The sequence below is a fragment of the Triturus cristatus genome, chromosome 7, assembly GCF_964204655.1.
Source record: "Triturus cristatus chromosome 7, aTriCri1.1, whole genome shotgun sequence".
Classification (NCBI taxonomy): Eukaryota; Metazoa; Chordata; class Amphibia; order Caudata; family Salamandridae; genus Triturus; species Triturus cristatus.
Genome location: NC_140590.1, coordinates 40,709,417 through 40,735,023, shown reverse-complemented (window position 1 = coordinate 40,735,023; position 25,607 = coordinate 40,709,417). Strand labels below are relative to the sequence as shown.

General features: G+C 47.8%; 1 protein-coding gene across 1 annotated transcript in view; it reads left to right on the top strand.

Annotated features, from left to right (window-relative positions):
• Positions 1–25,607, top strand: part of MEGF8 (multiple EGF like domains 8) — a 634,126-nt gene that overhangs the window by 487,387 nt on the left and 121,132 nt on the right. Inside the window, exon 33 of the mRNA XM_085615576.1 lies at positions 23,284–23,515. Within this exon, the coding sequence (XP_085471702.1) occupies positions 23,284–23,515 (232 nt within the window). The remainder of the gene's footprint in view (positions 1–23,283; positions 23,516–25,607) is intronic.

The following is a 25,607-nucleotide window of genomic DNA, read 5'->3' as shown; positions in this document are numbered from 1 at the left end:
CCTTGTCCCATACTATACCATCGGGTATAGGAACTGCTGTAATGTTCACTGATGAAAAGTCTCTTCGTTCATGATGTGACGATGTGTGTGGCTTCAGGAGGATGTTGACCTTTCGGGGTATGGAATCTTGTTGAAGACAATGTCCATTAATAACCATATTAAAAGTCAATACTAAACTTAGCCATAAAAAAAAAACTGTATCCCAGAAATTACCCAGAGTTCAATCCAAGGGGATACCAGGTATGTCTTTTGAAGAAAGAGAAGAAAGTTCTTTAATTCTTGCTTGAATGGTGTTTTGACTGGCGTCGTTTCCGGCTCGCTTCGATCCAGAGAAAATGTATCAAAGTTAATGAAATAGGCAGAAGCAGTTCGATCAATTGTTGGAGTTGCATCAGGATTAGTTGAAATGTTCTTTTCCTCTCGACGAGGCATGTTGATGTAGATGTCTGTATTAGGTCTAATTGCAACTTGTGAATTATTCTGATTTTCATTTAGAATTTGTTTGTCTGGTTGAAGTGGAATAAGTTCCATAGCATTGTTGCTTAGTCCTTCAGTCCTTACAGGTGGCTCTTCAAACGTGAGGAGTCTTTCTGTTTGAACTTCTTGGATTGTAGCTAGAGGAGGACGTCTGCTGCATCGGAGCCCACTAGGCCTACTGTTTAGTATCGGCCACATAGGTGTGGTTTGATTAACACAATTAAGACAAATCTTTTCTCCTTTTTTCCGGCAAGAGGCGGGAGCAGCACAGTTCTTGTTCCTTGTACTGCAAGGATTGGTACAGGTTTTCTGTAAAAGGGTCCAAATTCCTTTTTGTCCACAGCTTTCTCTCTGACCAGATCCCCGACTTTTGGGATCCATACAGGTCTTGCCGTGACAACCTTGACTTCCTCAGTGGCGGTCTGCTTTAGATGGACATTGCTTTGTTTTGTCCTGGATTGTTTGAGATCCTGTAAAACAGCCAAACAATCATGGATATCAAATAGTTTTTCATCCGCCACTGCGCCTTCACAATCAAGATCAGGTACCCACATTTGTGTCCCAAAGAGGACCTCATATATATGGAGTGACAGCCCCTAGAGAGCTTCTTGGTTGGTTATTTAATGCCCGCTGTACCCCATACAGGTGTGTGACCCAACTACCGCCCTTGCCTAATACCCTAGCTGTTAAAGATTGCTCTAAGTCTCGGTTTTTTCTCTCCACAACAGAATTTCCTGCAGGATGATACGGAGATGAGCACAGCAATGCTACGCCCATTCGTTCCATGGCCTCTTTGTAAGCCTGAGAGCTAAACGCAGGGCCACGGTCAGAGTGCAACGTGCTAACTGCGTATATACCAATAAAGACTCGCAAATCTTTTATAACCGTTCGAGCGTCAGCAGAACACTGAGGCCAAACCCATAGGTATCTCGAGCATGAATCCACTGCCACCATGATATACCTGTAAGCCCTGTCCGTTTGTAAAGGGCCGCAGTGGTCCAAGTACACACATGCATGTAGTAATCAGATCCACATCGAGAATGTAGTTACAAGTAGATTAATTCAAGTTGATTACAGGATGTAGGTTCAGTAGTATTCAGCAGTAGATTAGTTGTAAATCAGTAGTGAATCAGCCCCACCAGGAGCAGCCAGCCAGGCGCTCAGCCCTTCTCCAACTGTGAGTTCCCACTCCCAACATTCCATCTTGCATCATTCAGGCGGCATTCCACTGGCACAGCGTGAACCATAACCAACCAGGATACTACAATGCGGAAGGTTTGTCTGACTTTAGTAATGACGTCTGTGCCGGGCGTGTAACGGTGGAGCCTTTCATTTGCTGGCAGATGTCGCATTTCAAGACCTAGGGCCATATGTAGGAAGCCTAAAACCGGTCGGTAACGGCCGCTTTTCGGTAAATATCCCGTTACCGACCGGTATTTAGGCTTTTGGTATGTAGGGGGCATATTTCAGGATTCGGTAATTTACCGAATCGGTAAAATTACCGATTTGGTAATTTTACCGATTCGGTAAATACCGAATCCTGAAATGGTATGTAGGGGGAGTGTGTCGTTACCATCAACTAAAAGTTGATGGTAAATGACAAATACCTGTAAAAAAGCATTTTTTTTCCATTTGAAGTGTGCAATGTGGCAGACATACATGCCCTTAGGGCATGTATGTGCGCCACATGTGCACACATGGACGAATCAGGGGTGCAACAGCTTGTCAATGTGACACCCTGCCACCCATGATGATGCCTCCCCCATTACCGATTCGGTATTTACCGAATCGGTAATGGCAACTGGCTTCCCATTCATTCCTATGGGCCTCCAGGCCCATAGGAATGAATGGGAAGCCAGTTGCCATTACCGATTCGGTAAATACCGATTCTAAAATACCGACATATACCGAATCGGTAATTATTTATCTACATTACATTTACCGATTCATAAATACCGAATCGGTAAAATTCGGTATTTAAGAATCGGTAAATGTAATTTACCTACATATGGCCCCTAGTCTTTAGTTTGCTTTGATAACCCTGGCCACCAGTAGTGCTGTTTCAGTGATGAAATAGTCGCTGTAACGCCTGTGTGCGCAGAGCCCAAACCCTCGTGTGCAGCTAATATTAAACCTTGCCTACGATCCATATTTGGTATTTTCTCTATCCCCCACTCCAGGAATCTGAGCATATGGGAATGTTTTGTGCATCTAACTTGTAGGAGTATTTGAGTGGAACATTTTTAGGTACTGCTGTGCTGCCTTTGCGTGATGCTATGACCGCTACCATTACATCTCCGTCTAATCTCGTTTTAGAACAAGTCAGCGCAGATACGGAAGCTGTGCATACAGCCCCCTTTGCGGCTTCATCAGCCAATGAATTCCCTTCAATGTGAACGCCATCATGTTGATGACTCAGTGTATGGATCATGCGAGTCCTCGGTAGCTTGGTTTTACCATTTTGTGTTTAATTGTGCCACCTTTTGCGTCCTTAAACCCGTTTTGTTCCCAATGCTGTAAGTACACATTGTACGACTGTACACAGTAAAAAAGAATCACACACGATTAGTGTGGGTAATTCGTGTTCCGTATTTACAAGTGCTAGTATCAGTGCTTTTAATTCTGCCAACTGAGCCGTGCAGTCTCCTAGAGATTGCCTCTTTGTGCAGCTAGGATGGAACTTGCCATCACGCAAGCGACATTTAATGATAGCACATGCCGAAAAAAATTGCTACTTACTTCCTATCGCCGGTTGAGTAGATGAGTCAGTGTATATTATATATTCATACTGTTCAAGAGGCAAGATTTCATTAGGCATTAGGTGGAGGATATTCTTGTTCATATTGCAGGAATGCCTGAGTTTTTAAACTTGGATCAAATCTGTATTCAACATCTGTTGCAGTAAGAGAATTAGCCCATTGTATCCACCTGGGATGTAATGCTTTCGCATTCGGGATGCTGGCTTTTGTAACCTCTTCTAAAGCTGGTACTGGAGTCCTGACAATGATGCGTTTCCCTTGAGCCAGTGTTCTTTCTCTTGCTACAGCAGTCTGAACGGCTGTCAGTATTTTTTCTGTTGAAGTGAAACACATTTCTGTATTTGTGTACAGGTGTAATTTGTAAGCGATAGCTACAGTTTCTCCCTCATTAAAGGTCAATTAAGTGTACCCGCTTTGACCCACAATTATTCGGATCACTAAGTGGCGTACATTTACACGCGTTTGGAAGTGTTTGGAAGCAATCATGTCTTCTTGGAGTAAACGAAGAATATAAGTATGTTCTTGTGTCTAATCTCTGGCTGAAAAGTCAGGTTTGATTAATTTATAGAAAGGTTTTACCCTCTGTGCATAATCTAAAATGTATGTTCTGCCAAAATTTAGGAATCCTAGTATTGATTGTAAGTTTTTTAATGATTTTGGAGTCTGGAGCTGCGCACACTTTTCTAAAAAGTTAGCTGCCACACTTTTGCCTTCACCGGACAACTCCTATCCCAAAAATAAGACTTTGAGGTGGGCTATTTTCGACTTTTTAAAGTTGAACTTATAGCCTTCTGCGGCAAATCCCATAATAATGGTGCTTACCCTGGTCAAGTGCCTTTCCAAGTCGTCTGTCAGATAAATATCATCCACATAGGACAACGCTTCTTCATCAAATTTGTGAAGTAACTATGTTACTCTTGCAGAAAATACCCCGGGGCTATATTTGTACCCTTGGGCGAGTTGCCAAAATTGTCTTTGAGACCCTAACGCGCTGAAGGCTGTTAGATACCTGATTTCGTGTCCTATATTTTGGCAGAAAAATCCATTTGAGATGTCAAGTGTGTTTTTGTATTTTTTGCGCACAATGTTATTCATTAATGCGGCACTATGTGCGTTTTGGACAGCAAATGTCTTTGTGCATGATTTTAAATGTTTGTAATCTAAAACTAGACGATATGTATTGTCCGGTTTAGAGACGGGAAACAAAGGATTGTTCATTGGAAAAGTATGCAGAGGACCTTTTGGAATCGATACGATTCCAGTGTGCACGCGGGGAGACAAACGAGACAAAAGATGTGCACGCGGGGATTGGCTCCTTTACTGGCGGCATGATACTCTGTGGACTTTTTTTCCGCCACCAGTAAAGGCAGTCCCTGCGTGCACATCTTCTGTCCCTCCCCTTGTTTTACAAGGTGACCTCCGACTCGCGCGAGTGGGTCATGGATGCGCGCTCATGATTGAAAACATCCTTCATTCTCTGAGAACGTGAGAAAGCTCCTTACAATTGAGTCCAAGCGTTCCCAGGCCAATTACCATCTAAGTGAGCTGGCCAGAGCAAAGCGAGCCTCAGTCTGGTTTGAGCCGCGCGGGGTCAGAGGTGAAACCACTCCATCTCGCCCCGATGTCTCAAGTTGTCGTGGAGGAATAGCATGCAAAAGGCATGGCTCCTAATGAGGATAAACTACTGGTCGGAGCTCGCTCTCACAACTCATTAAATGGCGGGCCCGTAGAAGAACTTCAGCAGTGCTGGTTGTGCTAGCCTTTTAATCTATTAAGCTTCCGGGTCACCAAGTACCTTAAGGTCAAGGAAGGGAGAGAGAATTGACGGCGTGGACAACTGTACAGACAAATGATGTAGTGATTTTCATAGTGGCAAGACAGAAGGCGCCTCATGTGCTTTAAGTCTGTTCCTTGACCCTCCGGCACTAGAACGAAACCTGATGCTATGGCGAAAAAGCACATTTATTTGCTAATGTATTTGTTTTCTACCGTAGCCCCAAACTGCTGATCAGCAAAGCCCCTGGGCGCATCGGCTAATATTGAATCAATGTTATTACACTAGGTCGGCGCAGGTAAGGTCGCTTTTCAGACTTGATGCTGTTCCTGACCAACGTAGCTTCAATGACTGCTGGACCTCAGGAGGCGCTAATTATTAATTTTCAATGTCCGTCCGAGCCCAGGGGTCTGCAGGCTACCTCCCAATTACTTCCACCTCATGGAATGGCGTGCAAACATTTAATTGCCTGTGCTTTGCTATTTCCATGGAGCAAGAGTGTCCCAAATAAATTATTGGGGCTCAACGGGAAGTATGGGTATAGTCAGGGGTCAGGGATTAAAGTGCGACAAAAAAACTGCGGGGGGAGGGGTCTCGAAGGAGCGTGGTCGATGGAATTAAGGGCATGGCTTAAACACATAAGCTAAAAATCTTTGCTTAGCATAGTGCCAAGGTATTTTGCTGCTTCGGTCATTGCATCCAGATATATAAAGCAACAAGTAACATTACAACTACAGCAAGACATAACTATTGGCTTTGTCAATGGTTGTTAGTTGCATAAGATAAATTAGCAGCGCCTATGGCTTCGTTGTATATAATATTGAAAATGCGTTAGTTTTTGTGGGAGAGGTTGTGGCATTATGACTAAAGCTACTGAATCTGAAGCTGAGGAAGCAGCTTTGAGTCTTAGCTTCCTATCAATATCGTGTGATTCTAGTCAAATCACTCAAACACCCGTAGTCTACCAACAAAAAACATAAAATGAATATGTATCTGGTGCTCATGTAATGTGACCTTCCACCAGTTCCCGCAGTATAAAACTGCAAAAAAAAAAGCAAAGTGCTGCAGAGTTAAGCTTATTTTTCTCCCACCCTGAGGGTGAGGGCAAGAATCGAGGGCCCCATTAGCACCAGTTTCAGCACCTGTTTTTTTAGAACTGCCGGTGCTGAGCACCGGCAGGACCCGGCCCACTTAAAAGCCCTGGGTATAGTCACAAATTAAAGTGTAGGGGCCTTCAAAATAAGCGATTTTACTGTCTCATTGAAAGTACTGAGGCGCGCAGTGAACGCACTGGAGACGTAATGTACACTAAAGGCAATGTTGCACTGAACTGTTTTGTATTTGTTTTTTAATGCTGGTACTGTCCAATTTATGTTGTTGCACCCTTTTGAGAATTGACAGTTTTGTCTCTCTAAAATATACAAAAGATGTGCTGCATTCAGAGCCACTCAACACATCTTTACCATCAGCTTTTTTAGGTCTCACCTGGCGAAAGCAGCGCATGCGCTGCTCTCTGCCAGGAGAGGACCTTTTGTAATCGATTCAGCCAAAGCTGAATGAACGCGCTTACCGATGGACAGAAATGGCTGCTCTCGCCATTCACAATGTTGAACATGCACGCGTAGGGACAAAAAAATGCACGCGCATGTGGACAGCCCACGCCATCTTTGTTTACTTTCATTAGCGTAGGGATGTGCACACGCACGCATTTTTTTGTCCAGCCGCGTGCATAGTGGCGTGCTTTTGCTCCCTCCCCTGTTACCGCCCCCTCCAGCCACGTGCATGGCGGCGTGCTTTTGATCCCTCCCCTCTTGCAGCCCCACCCAACCTCTTGAAGTTGTTGTCATTTAGCCGCTATCTTGGAAGCTGCTCCTGCTGGTTGGATTGCTTTACAAAAAACACAAGAACCAGAGTGCTCGATTTGGCAGCCCATGCTATGCCGAACGGATGGGGGAACTGATTGTGCAACAGTTCGGCACAGGGGCCCAGAACCTTTCCCTGTCTGGTCGTTCACTCGAATAATTTACATCTGGTGGCTTGTTCGATACCCAGTTTTCTGTTTTTAGCTAAGCTGCAAGTGGACTTGTACTAAGGGCACAATCGCTTTCAGAATGAGAAGCTGGCACGTATGTGGAATTCTCACCATTCACAATGTTGAACATGCACGCATAGGGACAAAAAAAATGCACGCGCATGTGGACAGCCCAACGCCATCTTTGTTTACTTTAATTAGCATAGGGATGTGCGCACATGCGCGCATTTTTATGTCCAGCCGCGTGCATGGCGACGTGCTTTTGCTCCCTCCCCTCTTACCGCCCTGTCCTGCCGCGTGCATCGGGCGTGCTTTTGCTCCCTCCCCTCTTGCCGCCCCACCCAACCTCTTGAAGTAGTTGTCATTTAGCCGCTATCTTGGAAGCTGCTCCTGCTGGTTGGATTGCTTTACAAAAAACACAAGAACCAGAGTGCTTGATTTGGCAGCCCATGCTATGCCGAACGGATGGGGGAACTGATTGTGCAACAGTTCGGCACGGGGTCCAGAACCTTTCCCTGTCTGGTTGTTCACGCGAATAATTTACATCTGGTGGCTTGTTCGATACCCGGTTCTCTGTATTTAGATAAGCTGCAAGTGGACTTGTACTAAGGGCACAATCGCTTTCAGAATGAGAAGCTGGCATGTATGTGGAATAACTTTAGGGTGCAGAGTACTAGTAGCTCCAGAGGTCTCCTGGTAGGAGCATACACTCCTCGTTCAGATAAAACTACCCACTCAAGGCACCCTGCCCAGCTGCGCGCCTGTCCTAGAGCTCTGCCCGGATGGGAGGCGGGTCCCCGGCACTCTCGACCCAGCCCGCTCTGCCACCTTAAACACACAACACCCACGTGTCCATTCCTGCAGACTGAAGTTCTCTCAGTTCCATTTCCTCTGCAATGAAGTGATAAAACCCGCCAAATATTTGCACAAGGACATGTGCCAGGACCTCTGACCCTGGGATTGCAGGAGCCTGAAAACACCCGCCCCCTCCATCGTTACAACACGCTGCTCTCGAGACCCGCCTCTGTGCGCCCCCAAACCCATCCATTCATCCGAACTGCACCCGCTCGTCCGCAGCAACCGTCGACTCTCGAACCCATACTTGTTATGCGTCTACAGAGCTGTGTTGACATTTCATTCATGACTTGGAGGGAATATCCAATGAATGTATTTGTTTTTTCAAGTACGATTCACATTTACTAAAAACAGGAAACAGCGCAAATTAAGTGTGGGATGCCTTGTTGCACCCCTTAAATTCCACCCAGGAACTATGTTCAAGATCAAAGTTTCGATTGGCAGCATTTTGTAATTGGGGGGTGAAGCTGGGGTTAAATAAGTACTCTGTGAGGACTGAAGCTTGAGAGGTAGCTCTGCTGTCCGGACCCGCTCATAACTCTGACTGGGGCGAATCCTTCCTACTGCAGAGGCCGTGTCTCCAGTGTTTATTTTTAATATGCCACTTTATCGTGGAAGGCTGGAGGAATTTAGGATGGCTACTGCTTGGAGAGCCCCAAGATGGACTGGACTTTGACCGTCAGGCCCCAGGCAGAGGCATTTCGGCTCCTCAATCATTCAAAGGCGAGCCGTCCACTGCCCTCCTGGCTTAGAGCAGCTTCAGATTGGCAAACATTGCTGAATATGGGCGAGGAGAAAAACAATAAGCAGATTCTAGGGTGAAAGCATGCCCTGGCAAACAGTCCATGCTGGTACCGTGAGGGAGCTGATAAGCGTCAGAGAAAGGAGGCTGTTTCAAAGTGTGGAGGTTTTTAGGTCCAAAGGTCAAATTCATGGGCCTGGCACCTACACCAAAGTGTGCTTTTCCCTCCCGCATTAATTAGGTGCTTATCCCAGAGGCTCGTGCACTCTGCTTCACAGATACATCCAGGTATCTACTAGTGAACCTCAGGGCCGGGGTGTCAGCGCCGCTCCCTCACCAGCACCTTCTTAGGTCTCCTCATGGCTGCACCCCAAGCAGATAGTCAGAAGTTTTTGGTCTCCGGAGCAGTCGTGTCCTCCCAGGTGAGACTCATATTTGATGTTTTTGTGAGGTGACATGACAGACTGATTGAATCACATAGGTTGCTTGACTTCCAAACAAATCAAAATGGCCCAAACAGTTAACGCCCACCCACTGAAATGCCGTATAGATGGCGCAATAACTTCCAGTATTGCAGTCAATTTCGTGGGGCTGCAGATAAACCTGCAGCTAGGCCAAGAGAGACCGCCAAAACCCGTCTCCCGTCCCTGCAGAGTCCCCCAGGCATCCTCATTAAGCTTTAAAAAAAATGTACGCGCATTAGCATAGGGATGTGCACACGTGCGTGCATTTTATTGTCCAGCTGTGTACATGGCGGCGTGCTTTTGCTCCTTCCCCTCTTACCACCCACCCTCTTGAAGTAGTTGTCATTTAGCTGCTTTAGCAGCATAAAACGTCCTTCACATCTAACATGGGCTTCAATTGGAATTCCATAGAGCATATTATCAAGCCCATTATCGCCGTTTTAGCGGCAGTTTTCTGCCGCTAAAGCGGCGATAATTTTATCGCCTGTCTTGATAATATGACCCATAGTTAGTGTAGCTTGCAGGAAGGGATCATAACCCCTCTGCTTCAGTCCAGCTCTTCATGCTACAAAGGTCAATAAAACGAGAGCAGCTCAATATGGCGTGTTCATAAAACTTGACCCATGTCCTGTTTGTAGCTGAAACGTGTAAATAAGCGCTATACAGAATAAGTTTGTAACTGCTAATCAACACAAGTTATCTATTTCTTGTCATTTCAGTCCAGCCCCAGCCGGGTAGTGTGGGTAGGTTTAACGCTACCAAGGTGTAGTTTTATCTGGTCGAAGCAGGTGCCCTCTACACCCAACAACAGCCAGCCCCCACCACTGTTGCTAAAACCAGGCATTGGCGGATCATGTGACGCATTTCTGTTGGGGGTCGGTCCCAAACCCAACCAATCCTTGGCCTCTGTCTGGATTTGTTTCTTTGATCTGCGCTTCTCACAGGCCGGTGGGTTGGGGACGTGCCAGACAGCGGTGCAGTCCTGAGGCTGACCTTCAGAGTTTGAGTAAAATGTAGCACTTCGAAGCACCCAACATGGAGCACTAAGAGCTGTACAAAAAGGAAGTTACTCCTAGGGACGGTGTACACCGTGGACGGAGTTTGTGAGGTCCCTTTAAGGGGGGGTCTTGGGTCCGGCAGTAGTAACATTAATTAAGGGGCTAGACTGAAAACCCACTAAGCGCTGTATTCTGTAAGGATTCACAGGTACACAAAGAGAACAGTTCATGATAGGATTAAGGAATTCATCCGGTGATGGGCCTTAGGGGACCACGGTTGTACCTCAAACTCTTTGGTGGTGTTTAGCCGCTGGGTTTTCCATATCCCTGTCCTGTGGCAGTAGCATCTTCCGGGGAGTACTACAGTGATTATAAACATAACTTTGTCCCGGGGGTGCCAGGCAGGCTATAGGGGAGCAGGGTTCCTAGGGCGTTCCTGGCCCTGTAGTTTGTGGCTTTAAGTGAAACTCATTTGGGTTGTGACCCTGCTGCTGACTTTCCAGTTAAAACTGTCCAGTGTTGCCCCCTTGTCCAACAAGCATTGAAAATGCAATAGGTCTCGCCTTTTATTAAGTTACAGCCATTTGCTTTGCTAATGGTATTGTATAGCAAAGCAAATGGCTTTAACTTAATTAAAGGCGAGACCTATTGCATTTTTAATGCTTGTTTTGTACAAGCTGCTAGCCAGATAGAATCATATCACAACATGCCGCTAGGTGTCACTGCTGTGCTTGGCCCAGTGTGCTGTGGCTAGACTGTAAAGATCAGACATGCTAGCGCCTTGACTCTTCTCTTCTGTCCTGCAGTGAGGTACGGAGCACTCTCACCAGCACCTGGTGAAATTGCATACGTTATTATTTTATATAGCGCACAATGCTGTAGTTGAGCGGCTTTAAGTGCTTTTGAATTAGACAGAGAACAGAAATGCAAAATAACAGTTCAAGCTCACACTACATCCGTCAAGCGAGCAAGTGAAGATTAGACACAGGTTATCACTCCCCACGTCGTGGGACTCGTGACAGCCTGGGATACAAGACCCCCCCTCCCCCCCTCCCCCCCCTTCATACTTTCAGACACACAGCTGAATTATAACAAATAAAAGCATTTGCAATGAAATAGATTTTGGGCTATTGGCATTGTAAATGCCAGTGCATTTTGTTGGGGCATATTTACAAGGACGGCGATAAATAAACGCAAAGCGTGCTTAGCGCTTTTCTATTTATCGCAGTCTATCGCTGAATTAGATCGCCCTGTTAGGGCATTATTTACAACACATTTCCCCAGGGCAATATAATTACCAGCAATAGTGGGGAAATCGCCGTTTTGCAGGGAACATCGCTGGTTTTTCCAGCGATGTTCCCTGCAAAACGGCGATAACCTTGCTGATACGACCCTGTGGTTGTATCAGCACAATCCACCCCCATATTAGGTATGCCTAAGTCTGTATTTTAGCAGACGTCAGTTTTCGGCGAAAATAGCAGTTTTCGCCCAAAACTAACGTCTGCTAAAATGCGTTGGCAGCCTTGTAAATATCGCAATGTGCACATCAGCGATATTTACAAGGTTGTACTGCCCAGGGACGCCCACTTTGCATCACACTAGAGATGCAAAGGGAGGCGTCGGGTAAAAAAGCTTAGAAGTGTCCTTTTCAGGACTGCCCTGTAGTTGAGGTTTTAAAGCTTTTCCCACAAAACTATCCCTGCCTAATTCTGCGTACGCAGTGTCAATTATTTCGGGTAGTTCATTCTTCTGTTCTAATGGAGAAAACTCCCTTCGGTGAAATGAAATGAAATGAAAACAATATTTAATAAAGCGCACTGCTGCCAAGCGGCTTCCTGGCGCTGGGGGACCTGGGTCAGAGCTCACAGAGGGAGACACAGGGTGGATCGGTGTTGGTGGATTGCCACTGATGCTGCTTCCCCTTTAATGTCAGCTGGTATTATGGCTGATACCTGGTCATAGTTGTTTAACAAATTCATCCCTAAGTTTAGGGCAGGTTCTGCACCATAATCGTTTCGTATTTGCCTTAATACAGCTGGTACTACTGCTAATGAAGGAATACCATGAGTTCTGGTATATATGAGAGCAAAGACTGTACCCCAAGAGGTGCAATCCTCTAACTGTGGTGTAATCCCCATAGGCAAACGGATTGTTAACATTCTGTATTTTTCAAAATGGTGTGGTATTTGGGAATACTGCTTCTAACTGGGTTATTTTCTGAGCTACCCAGAAAGGAATGTGTTCACGTTTTGTGGGCACTTTGCCCACTACTGCGTGTAATGTTTGTGGAGTAATTTTAGTACCTGAGCTCCGTGTAGGAGCTGCAGTAGGTGTAATTTTGCAGCGTGAATCTTTCTGGATTCACTATGCTGTGCATTATTCCGCGATCTTGTGGTTGGGCCCGGATTCGTAGTCTTTTCTTTGTTTTTTTTTTTTGTTTTTGTTTTTTGTAGCCCAGGTGGGCGGCGACGACCCACCATTTGGTGCACCTCCCGTGACGTCGTCGTGCCCACCTTTGGGGCGCCATCTTCAGATTCTTTTTTCCGCCGTTGGGTCTGGATCGTCATCGGGAAGCTCCAGAATTACAATCGAAGGAAGAAGAAAGAAAAGCGAGTTTCATCGATAAATACTACGAAGATATCACAGGAAAGGAAGAGATTTCATCAGGAGCGCGAAGAAAGGAGGTTCTTCGCCTTTTTCTTCGACGACCTTGGAGAATGCGCACTCAGGCCCTGAGCGCAATGGACAAAACGCCATTCAAGTTCTGCCCAAACTGCCACCACAAGTTCGCGCAGAAGGACCAGCATCCGGTCTGCAACCTCTGCCTACCGGTCGAACACCAGAGTAAGGACTGCAACGCCTGCTCAGCCTTCGCGCCGAAGACGCTCCGGGTGAGAGATCGGCAGAGAAGAGCCAACGCCAGCATGGATGGCAAGGGTAAGGCCCCGTCGCTCTACAATCTGGGCCTCTCCACGGACGATGAGGACAACGTCGCCGAGGCAGCCGAAAACTTCACGGTCGTAGAGACCGACAAGAAAAAAGAAGACTAGGTAAGAGAATCGTCGAGTGCAAAACAGAAAATACCTCAAACACGAGGGTGACTCGAGAAAATCAGAGTCAAAGTCCACGAAGGCAACCCCGGCGCCGAAAACTTCGACGACCAAAGGGGGAAGCATGGACAAGAGGCCGAGCGGATCCTTCGAAAAGGACTCCCTGGTGCCGAAAGACGCCGAAAAGCAAGGGTCGTCGAAGACAACCCAGGAAACAGGACGATCGACGCAGAAAGAACGGTCGACGACGACGCAAGTTTCGTCGAAAAGACCCGCGGTCGACGCCGAAAGCATCTCCGAGATGGAGAAAAAGAAGAGGCGGCTCGAGGCCGAAATGGAGAACATCCTTCAGAGGAAGAAGGAGTTCGACGCCAAGATGAAGGAATTCAAGATTCCAACGGTTCCACCGACGGAAGTCGTCGAGGTCGAGGACGAATTCGACACCGAGGGGCTGACGAGGGATCTCGAAGAGGAAGACGAGACCTATTATGACGGCGAAGCCGAGGAAGAAGACCAGCAGTCGTTCTACGGCTCGGCGCCATCTACCAGCCACGACATCGAATGGCAGGATCTCGACACCGAAAACCCGGAGGAGCCCGTGGACACGTACCCTTCGAGGCCTTCGCCACCCGACGACATCGGGGTGTACAATATGGTGGTCAGGAGCGCAGCGACAGCCTTCGGCGTCAAACTCGACGAAGAGAAGCCGAAAGCCGACTTTCTCCTCGAGACCCTGCTCCCCATCCAGACGAGGAGCCAATTCCTCCCCATGCTACAAAGTGTGATGAATCAGGGGAGAGAAGCCTTCAAGGAACCAGCGACCTGCCGTTCGATCACGCCCAGGACGGAGAAGAAGTATAAGCACTCTTCCCTGGACCCCCCTTACATCAAAGGTAGCGTTATCGCCGACTCCATCATAGCTTCCACGGCCAGGAGAAGGGCCAACGTACCAGCAACTTCGGGCCCACCACCTGATAAAGAGAGCAGGAGGATAGACCTCACAGGAAGAAAGGTCGAGAGGAACGCCGCAATGCACTGGCGCATGGCAAATTCCAATGCACTCCTCAATAGGCACCAGTACCAGCACTGGGACGAGATGGGGGAGCTAGTAAAACACCTCCCCGAAGAATACCGCCAGAGAGCCTCGCACCTGGTAGACGAAGGCAAAAACATCGCCAACTCCTGTATAAAGACAGCGTTGGACGGGGCAGAGACTTCAGCAAGACTAATGGCCATAGGGGTCACCGAGAGAAGGCATGCATGGCTCAATCTCGGGATTCAAACCTGAGGTGCAGAACAACATCCTTAGCACCCCCTTCAACGGAGAGACACTGTTCGGAGCAACAGTAGACGAGAAACTCACCCAGCTGAAAAAAGAAAACGAAACGGCGAGGTCCATGGGGGCCCTACAGCTGAGGGGAATGAGGCGAGGCAATCCCTCGAGGAGACCCTACGGTAGGGGAGGAAGCCAACAAGGGGCGTCGCACTAGACGTTCCCGCAGGGTCAGCAGGGTGAAAGTCACGGACAACAAGGTCAGCAAAAGCAAAACTGGCAGTACCAACCTCGGGGCCAGTCCTTTCGCGGGAGAGGGAACGGACGTGGCCAAAGGAGGAGAGGGGGTGACCAGCCCTCATCAAAGTGACTCAGCAAGCAAGAGGACGCCTACCCTCGACATGCCCCCAAGGGTGAGGCGCAAAAAAGTAACATCAGGGGGAGAGAAGATTCAAAAGCCTACGAGCATACAACACCAGTAGGCGGAAGACTGAGGTTCTACCTTCAGGTGTGGCGGCGTATAACCACAGACAAGTGGATACTGAACATCATGCAGTACGGATACTGCGTAGATTTGGAGAAAAGACCTCCAAACAGGAAACCAAAGGGAAGACAGAGATCGGCTCAAGAACTGGCCCTACTCAGAGAAGAAACACGGAAACTTCTAGAAAAGAGAGCCATAGAGGCAGTGCCGTTCAGAGAACGCAACAAGGGGGTCTACTCAAACTACTTCGTGGTCCCGAAAGTAGACGGAAACCTCAGACCCATCCTGGACCTGCGTTACCTAAACAAGTTCATCAAAACGCAGAAGTTCAAAATGACTTCGCTGCAGGAGGTACTGCCCCAAATAAGAGACGGGGACTTCATGGTCACCGTGGACCTCAAGGATGCCTACCTGCACATCCCAATAAACAGAAGACACAAGGGCCTTCTAAGGTTCAACATCGACCAGGAACACTACCAGTTCACAACCCTGGCCTTCGGATTAAAATCAGCGCCAAGGGTCTTTACAAAATGCCTGTCGGCGGTCGCGGCCCACCTACGAAGGCAGGGAATCCATGTCTACCCCTACTTAGACGACTGGCTGGTCAAGGCAAACTCACGTGAGAAGTGCGAGAGGCACGCAAAACGCGTAACAGACACTCTCACGAATCTGGGGTTCTCGATTCACTGGGGGAAGTCATCGCTGGAACCGGAGCAGGTGAAGATTTTCCTGGGGGCAAAAATCAACTCCCTGAACAGTACAGTAGTGCCCAGCGACAGGAGGACAGATGCCCTACTGAAGGAGTCACGGCTCTACCAGAAGGGGCGAGCTCTGACATTGAGGTCAGTGAGCAAGATGATGGGGATGATGGCGTCGTGTATCCAGCTGGTGCCGAATGTACGCCTGCACATGAGACCATTCCAGGAATGGCTACAACAGCAATGGTCACAAGCAAACGGAAGTTGGGAGGATCTAGTGGTTGTTACGCACGCAGTGCAGGAGGAGATAACTTGGTGGAACAGAGACAACATGACAGCAGGGAGAAGCCTGACACCACCAATCCCAACAATGACCATTACCACGGACCCATCGCAAAAGGGATGGGGAGCGCACATGGACAACCTCAGAGTGAGGGGTCTGTGGGCTCCAGCAGATGTGGTTCGCCATATCAATTACCTCGAGTTGAAAACAATCCTGCTAGCCCTTAAGGCATTCCAGAGGCACCTGTACAACCAGAGGGTGTTGGTTCAAACAGACAACACCACGGCAATGTTCTACATCAACCAACAAGGGGGGACACAGTCGTTCCCTCTCTCCTCTCTAGCTCAGGAGATTTGGAGATGGGCCATACCTCTCAGGATAGATCTACTGGCAAATCACCTACCGGGGAAGGACAATGTGGAGGCAGACTGGCTAAGCAGGCAGACCTCGGCATCGCACGAGTGGGAGCTCAATGGCCAGGAAACGGAGAAACTCTTCCGGAGATGGGGAACTCCCACAATAGACCTATTTGCAACACGCCAAAATGCAAAATGTTAATGTTGTAGACTTGTAAAGCGCACAGCTACCCCAGCAACGGGGTGTCCCGGCGCTGTAGACCACTGGGGAACCCGTCCTGGCTATCCCTGTGAGATGGTCCCTTTCTGGGTATCTCCAAGGTGAAACCAGGCATCCCCGGCGTCTGTGGGGGGCCGTTGTAGAGATGAGGCAAGCTTAATGCCCAGAGTTGCCGAGTGTGTTCCTGGTTAGAGTAGGTACCGAGGCGAGAATTATCAAGTCCGTTTTGACCCTGGTCCACGACCCTGCCGCGTCGGGAATTGAACCCTGGTCCCTGACCGATTCTCTGCTTACGGGTCTGCCACCTCTAACTAGTGAGCCACACCTCTCCACCAAAATGCCAAAGCTTCGCGTCCAGGCAACCAGATCAGCAATCCCAGGGAAATGCCCTATGGATAAGCTGGTCGAGGACATTTGCCTACGCCTTTCCACCGATACCCCTGTTGCACAGAGTGCTCGACAAGTGCAGAACCAGCAACATGACTCTGATCCTAGTGGCTCCGCAGTGGGCAAGGCAGACATGGTTCTCACAAATTCAAGAAATGGCACAAGGCAATCCATACAGGTTCGAGAGCAGGAAGGACCTGCTCTCAATGCAAAACGGAGAGGTCCTGCACCCAGAGCCAGAGACCCTCAACCTGGCGGCATGGCTCCTGAAGACCTAGAATTCGCACACCTAAGATTGCCTCCGAGCACTATGCGAGTGCTACGGGAGGCAAGGAAACCAACTACACGAAAATGCTACAGCGCAAAATGGAAGAGCTTCACTGTGTGGTGCAGGAAAAAGGGCCTGCAAAACAGAATGACAGGAGACTCAACAGTACTGAGGTACCTCACACACCTTCTAAAGAGTAACCTCTGCTCGAGCTCCCTAAGGGTACACCTGGCGGCGATCGTGGCCTACACCAGAGGTGAAAAGGGTGGAAGTTTCTTCACCTCGAAGGTGGTGAAGAGATTCATGGAAGGAGCCAAAAGAATGCCCCCCCCCCGAAAAGGTTGCCGCCGCCGGCATAGAATCTAAACGTGGTTCTGACGGAGCTCATGAAGGCACCGTTTGAACCCATTCACAAGGCCACACTGCAGATGTTGACGATGAAAACGGCCTTTCTAGTGGCCTTAACCTCACTACGCAGGGTGAGCGAGCTTCAAGCTCTAACACTACAGGAACCCTACATTCAGATTCACAAGGACAGAGTAGTCCTGAGGACGGACCCACACTTCATGCCCAAGGTGGTGTCCGCGTTCCACATGAATCAGAGTATTCAGATACCAAGTTTCTTCCAAAACCCGACTTCAAATGCAGAAAAGGCCCTGCACACCCTCGACGCAAGAAGAGCGGTGATGCACTACATTGAGAGAACCAAGGAACTCAGGAAGTCGAAGCAGCTGTTTGTGTCCTTTGCTACTAGCTTCATGGGTAGGCCAGTGACTAAGGGCACCATCGCAAGGTGGATTGCCCTCACTATTCAATTCTGCCACAAACAGGCTGGACAGGAGCTAGCGGAGAGGCCTCAGGCTCACTCCACAAGGAAGAAGGGGGCCACCGTGGCCTTCCTGGCGAACACGCCCATCCAGGACATATGTCTCGCGGCAACTTGGGCATCTGTGCACACGTTCACGAAACACTACTGCGTGGACATCCAGATGAACAAGGAAGCACAGGTTGGACAGAAGGTGCTTCAACACATTTTCAACGACCAACGCTCATCTACCACCCAGCCGCCACAAAATTAGGAAAACCGCTACAAAGTCTATGCACAGCATAGTGAATCCAGAAAGATTCACGCTGCAAAACGAATAGTTTCTTACCTGTCGGTATAGTTTTGCAGCTTGAAGATCTTTCTGGATTCACTAGCGAACCCACCCACCTCCGCCAGGAAGATGAGGCTGGAGGAAGAGGGGGTAAAATGGAAAAGATCAAAAGAAATGAAAACGTACAGAAACATGGACAAGAAGGATTAATCAATCGCCTAGGGTTAAAAAAAAAAAAAAAAGGGAAAGGAAAAAAGAACCCGAAGATGGCGCCCCAAAGGTGGGACTTCCGCAGGAAGCACGACGACGTCACGGGAGGTGCACCAAATGGTGGTCGTCGCTACAAAAAAAAAAAAACAAAGAAAAGACTACGAATCCGGACCCAACCACAAGATCGCGGAATAATGATCAGCATAGTGAATCAAGAAAGATCTTCAAGCTGCAAAACTACACCGACAGGTAAGAAACTATTCGTTACTGTTGGTTGGACCGCTGGAGTCCTCAAGGCGAAGGGTGTCCCGTCTCCGTAGAGTTTTATCAACTCTTTGTGTTGAACAAGTAGTTCGTCCTGTGGCATTGTGTCAATGTCTGGTTTTGGTGTATAGGTCGCTAATATCGGCCATGTTGCTCCTGAAATCCCTAAAGGACCAAGCCTTGCTCTTGTTTTTATGTGGGGTAGGGTGCCGTTAAACCAGAAAATATGTTCCTGGAATGTAAGTGGAATCTCGGTCTCAAAAGGACGGGAGACCGCTGGTATGTCATCATGTATGTAATAATGAAATGTTTTTGTTATAGCATCGGCTGCTGGGAATATAACCCATGAGTAGAATACCTCTGTTTTGAAATCTTTGTGTGCCTCTATCACGAATATTACTACACCTCCTCTGGGTTGTACCCCATGTGTTTGAGTAGTTTTACTGTTAAAGTTTGTCTTACTTTGGGTGCAATTCCTATTGCATCTGCATCGACCTCATCAATCTGATTAGGTCCTTGGTTTAAAACTCCTTCCTCGTCCGCCATCATGTTTAAGACACTGACTTATTGTCCAAGGAAAGGATAAAAAGGTTTTAGGCAAAGGTTTTATGCACAATTTTGGGAATATTGTCCTTTCAAGCTTGATTAACCAACAGCCAATACATAGTATATCTCGCCTACTCAGCTGTGGCGGAGTTTTTGCCCACTTACTCCAGACGTCTCTGGGTTTTGTTAGTAGGGTCTCTGAGAATAAGCATGACTGAGCTACTCAGATTCTACTGTTGAGTAGGTGCGTGTTAGATTTGGGGGTCTCTAGTTGGCAGAGGTAGGTACCTTTGTCCAAGTAGGGGCCCTTGCGTCTAGTCAGGGTTAGGGGTTATACTCAGAAAATATCCCCTGCTCACCCCCTTGGTAGCTTGGCACGAGCAGACAGGCTTATCTCAGAGGCAGTGTATAAAGCATTTGTGAACCCAAGTGAAAACACTACAGATGGACATCACACAAGTTTTATATAAAAAATAAGTATTCTTTATATAGACTTATCACAAGACCACAAACGACAAAAATCCACAATACTGTACTTAAAATGGTAGAATTAGCTTGGTTCTCTTTAGATGTTAAAATGCGACACTTGGAGTTCAATGTACCTTAAGGTGCGTAACGCAATGCGATGAAAGTGTTGCAGGGAAGTTGATGCGTCGGTTCTTTACACGCAAGAACAGTGATGCGTCGGGTCCCTACTGCTGCGTAGGGGATGCATTGGTTCTTCTCTGCGAGGGGAGGTCATGCGTTGGTTTCTTACTGCGCTTCCGTGGCGATGCGGCTCGCAACGCCATGATGCGATGAAGATCTGGTGCAATGAAACAAAGATGGCGTCTTTTCTTGATGCGACACAATGCGGACCACGAAAGGCCCTGCGACAAGCCTCCCGGTGATGCGGCGGCATCTGATGCGGTGTTGATCCTCTTCTCCGGCGATGCACTATGCTTCAGCAACAGTGGGAGCCGCAACAGTCCCTGCGACACGCTTCCCGGTGATGCGGTGGCGTCTGATGCGGCGCCGATGCTCTTCTCCGGTGATGCGAGATGCTTCGGCAACGGTGCTAGCCGCGACAGGCCCTGCGACACTCTTCCTGGTGATGCAGCGGAATCTAATGTAACGTCGATCCTCTTCTCCGGCAATGCGAGGCGTTTCGGGGACCCTGCGATGATTCATCGGATCTTCTGGGCCGCGACAGGCCCTGCGACACGCTTCCCGGTGAAGCGGCGGCATCTGTTGCGACGTCGATCCTCTTCTCCGGCGATGCGAGGCACTTTCTCGTTGTGAAGCGACAGCAGCAGAGCGGCGACACGCTCCTTGCTCGTGAGTCGCACTTCCAGCTCCTTGCTCGTGAGTCGCGCTTCCAGCTCCTTCCAACACGCAGTCCCTCAGAAAGCCTCGGAAAACCGCAGGCACTCCCAAAGAACTCTTGGGGATCTGGTGGGTGAAGTCTGTTGTCCCTGAGACTTCAGCAGGAGGCAAGCTCTTTTCTCAAGTCCTTGGAGATCCTTCACAAGTTGAATAAAGTATACACAAAGTTCCTTCTCCTCTCTTTGGCAGTCAGGCAACCACTGCAAGCCAATCGCTCAAGCTTAGGAATAATCTCTGTCTCTCTGGTTCCGCTCCTCAGCAAAGGTTTCTTCTTGTTTCCCAAAGTGATCTAAAGTTCTTGGGTTTGGGTCCCAATATTTATACTCAGTTTGTCTTTGTTCTCTGAAGGCAGAGAGGCCTTTGCCTAGTCCAAACCAGTTCTGGTCAGTCCTGGAGTACTCCTTCTTTCCTTTCCGAGTGCAGGGCAGATACATCAGATGCACCACAGGAGGTGGAGCCAGCATTGGAGGGAAGGCACAGCCCTTCAGTCCCCAGTTGCAACTCCTCCCACCCATCTAGATGCAGATCTCTCTATTCAGCCCTGTGCTGACTCACCCTGTCTCCTGGAATCCCCCGGCCCCTGTCACTCAAACTCCAGACAAGGAATACACAACCTAGCAGAGGCAGGTTTGGGTGGTTAGACAAGAAAATACCTACTTTCAAAAAGTGGTATTTTCAAACACAATGTTAAAACCAACTTCACTAAAAGATGTTTTTTATCATTCTGAGTTCAGGCATACTAAACTCGAATTTCTACCATGTTCCATGAGTCAGTTAGGATTATAAGATGTAATAATCAAACTGCCCATTCTGGCCTATGGGGAACAGGTAGCCTTGCAATAGTTAAAAACGAAAATGGCTGTAATTCACTATTAGAACATGCCACACACCCCGGGGCATGTCCTACCTTATACTTACAATGCACCCTGCCCTTGGGCCTACCATAGGGGTGTCTGATATGAAGAAAAAGGAAGGTTTAGGGACTGGCAAGTGGGTGCACTTGCCCAGTCAGCATGGCAGTACCAGACTGCACACAGGCTCTGCTATGGCAGACCTGAGACACACTTTACAGGCTGCTTCTGTGAGTGGCCCAACCAGTGCTGCAAGCCCACCAGCAGCATTTGATTTACAAGCCCTGGGCACTCAGGGTTAATGTTAATATTACTGGGTATTTATAGAGCGCAAGGCTACTCCCAAGAGTGTCCCGGTCTGACAAGTAAACCAAATCAGCCAATCACGGAGTCAGTAATCCATACATCAATTTACAATAAGGAGAGCATATGCACTTTAGCACTGTTCAGCAGTGGTAAAGTGCCCAGAGTCATAAAACAGCCAAGAACAGGTCAGAAAAAATAGAGGAGGAAGGCAAAAAGTTCAGAGATGACCCTGCAAAAAGGGCCAAGTCCAACAGTGGGCCATCAATATACCACATTGGGCACCATGTAGTGGAGTCCTAATAGTACCCTGTCATGCAGGACCTATGCTGTTTACAGATAACATATACTGTGGGTCTGGTGGCAGACTGACTCCGTGCACCCCCACCATATATGTTAGCCTATGGTTTGCATTAGCTAGCGCGCAGTGCCACTAGAATCTCCTATCAGGCAGATTAGTTTTTGGCAACCTCAGAACACAATAACCTTAGACTCGTGGAAACAATATACTACTTTTCACCCAGTCACTCGTGCTTGCTTGTTTTGCTCTTTGAGAGATACTGAGAATAAAGCAGTCAAGCGTTTACAATAAGAGTTTATTGTACCGTAGTTCTTCTCATGTAGAATAGGTGCGCTTTTACAACTGTAACACAGTAGCAGAGATATAGAACCAGCAGTACAGTGAATAAAAAGGAATAGTATTGTTTCTTCGGTGTGTGGCAGCCTGTTATTTATTGGTGAGTGCGTGACATCCAGCTGTTCGTTATACCGTGTGACAACCTGTTATTCATTGGTGTGAGGGCGTGACATCCAGCTGTTCTTTACAGGTGTGTAGCAGCCTGTTATTCATTGGTGTGTGTGACATCCAGCTGTTTACAGGTGTGTGGCACCTGTTCATTGGTGTGTGTGACATCCAGCTGTTTTTCATACGGTGTGTGGCAGCCTGTTTATTGGTGTGAGTGCATGACGTCCAGCTGTTCTATATATGGTGTGTGGCAGCCTGTTTTTCATTGGTGTGAGGGCGTGACATCCAGCTGTTATTCATGCTGTGTGGCAGCCTGTTCATTGGTGTGAATGTGACATCCAGCTGTTCTTTATACAGTGTGTGGCAGCCTGTTATTCATTGGTGTGAGGGTGTGACATCCAGCTGTTCTTTATGCGGTGTGTGGCAGCCTTTTATTCATTGGTGTGAATGCGTGACATCCAGCTGTTCTTTACAGGTGTGTAGCAGCCTGTTATTCATTGGTGTGAGTGCGTGAAAACCACCTGTTCTTTACAGGTGTGAGGAAGCCTGTTATTCATTGGTGCGAGTGCGTGACATCCAGCTGTTCTTTGTACGGTGTGTGGCAGCCTTTTATTCATTCGTGTGGGGCTTTTTTGTGTCGTGTTCTATTGCACATGTGCCAGTTTGCTATTTCTTGTTGCTGTGATATGCTTCTTTGGCACTTGCTCTGTTGCGCTATTCTAGGCCTACTGTCATCTGTTAAATGGTTTAATAATTAATTTTGTCTTTTCCTTCCTCATAAGACTCTGTGATTGGGGAGCCCATGAACGAGTCCATCGCCCATGCTGTGGCAGCAGTAGGCACCCGTCTCTACATTTCAGGAGGCTTCAACGGGGTCGCTCTTGGACGCATGTTGACGCTCTCGCTGCCCTCGGACCCCTGCCTGGTCTTCGACAGCCAGACCAGTTGCAACAACTCCGTGGGAAGCTGTGTCTGGTGCAGGACAGGCTGTGTTTCAGCAGACTTAGCAGAGAGGTAAAGAGCTGCATATGCACAGCTGGACATGTTGAGCATGTGTGTGCAGAATATGAAGTATGTGTGGGACGCTGGGTGTGAATGTGCGATCAAAGCAGTGTAGAATTATATTGTTGAGTGAAACTGCTCAAGTCCCCAGGCATGTTTTGTTAGAAATATTTGTATAGCGCTCGTATAGCCAGAGGTGCCTTGGCGCTGCTTCCAATAGCAGTGGTCTTCACAGTTCAAAGGGAAAAGATATGGTTAGTCTTGGTTGTTAGAAAGCCAGGTTTTCAGGACCTTCCTGAAGAGCAGGAGATTAGATGAAGAATCAATATTTAAAGGAAGAGTATTCCATTTTTTTCGAGACCTTGACCAAAAACGTTTTCCTCTCCAAGAGGAAACTCTGGCTTGGGGAAACAAGCACATTTTTTGCCTTAAGAGATCGCGGCTGTCTGGCTGGAAGGTACCATTTGAATCCTTTCCACAGGTATTCTGGACCTCTGTTGTGGAGTGCTTTGTGGGTAATGCACGCGACCTTAAAAATGATTCTCTGTTTGACAGGTAGCCAGTGGAGGAGTTCCTGTCTAACAGACTGGTATTTGAATGCCTGGCAGTATGCGTACTGCCGCATTTGGAACAACCTGCAGTCTATTTGTGTTGCTGCTGCAAGTTCAAGTAAAGACCATTGAGGAGTCAAGTTTAGACCTGACTATGCTGTCACAGAAGTTTTTTGTAGTGTCTCGTGAGATGCGGGATGATTTTCTTTATTGTTGTAATGATTCTGAAAGAAGAGGACGCGGTGGCATTAGTTTGTTCCCCGTATGTGAGTTTTCTGTGTCACGGACAGGAGTGTTGCAATGACGGATGCGAGTGGAAGTGGTTGGTGTTGTACTGATGCAGGAGCATGGAGGCGGTGAGGAGATTGTGGCCTTTGCGGTGGGAGTGTTGAAGGGCAGAGACGGTCGACTATGCCCTGCGTCAGATCTGGCTTGTTTGTGGGGGATGCATGAGGTAATACATTGCATGAGCTAGAATATGCAATAGAAAATAAACCAGAGAAGTTGATTATAGCATTTGTACGCAGATGGTGAGTTTACAAAGAAAATTTGCAAAACAAAATGACATGCTATATGGTACATCCTTAAGGTGCACTTAATGCATTTTAGTTAGGATGTGCATCTTTATGTATTTTTCCTCTCCAGTTTGAGATGTCTCTTTAGACTGGTAGTGAAGTCATTAGGATTGAAGAATTCAGGGATGCCAAAAGGCTTAGGTGTTCCTGTGATATGTGTCTCGCAGTTGAAGAGACCAGAAGCCAGTGGCTGCTCACAGGCGTGCAGGTTTAGGGGAGAGTAGCTCAGGTTCTGGAGGGGGTGCAGCAGTTTGTCAATGGTTTAGTGTGCGTAAAGTACGATTAACCACTATACACACAATGGTCTGCGGTGTGTATAGGGCCCTGTTTAAAGGTATATAAAACACAAGACCATTGGTCTACTTGGAAATAAACTCTGGCAACAACAAACTAATCTAATATAGTTAAAGGAGTCCTTTCAAAGAGGACGGAGTCCCATCACCCACCGGAGTGGCATGCTTCATCATCTGGGATCTCCTCTTAGCTGCAATCCCTCGTACAACTAAGGGCTGCAACCTTCTCAACCATAGAAGGGAGCTTGCGGATGTTTTTGAAGAGTAGCAAAAGATGGAATACACTATGATCCCAGAATCAAGAGCCTCAATTCTTATTTAGAGGTGATGGTTGCAGTGCGTGTGACTAATATGTGGGAAAAAAGTAATTTAAAATTGGCTACCAGAACACAGAACAACTTTAATAGGCGCTATCCTGGTATCAAAACTAAAACAGTGCTTGTACAGTTTCAACAAATAACTGTAAGAAGTCCACAAGGATGACAGGTCTACATGTTTCAGCCTATGGATCCTCTGATCCAGGATTTCAATCAATCAATCGATCAATCATGGCATTTGTAAAGCGCACTACATACCCGCGAGGGTCTCAAGGCGCTAAGGGGGTGGGGGGGGGGGGGGAGCTGCTACTGTTCGAAGAGCCAGGTCTTGAGGAGTCTTCTGAAGGTCAGAAGATCTTCGGTCTGCC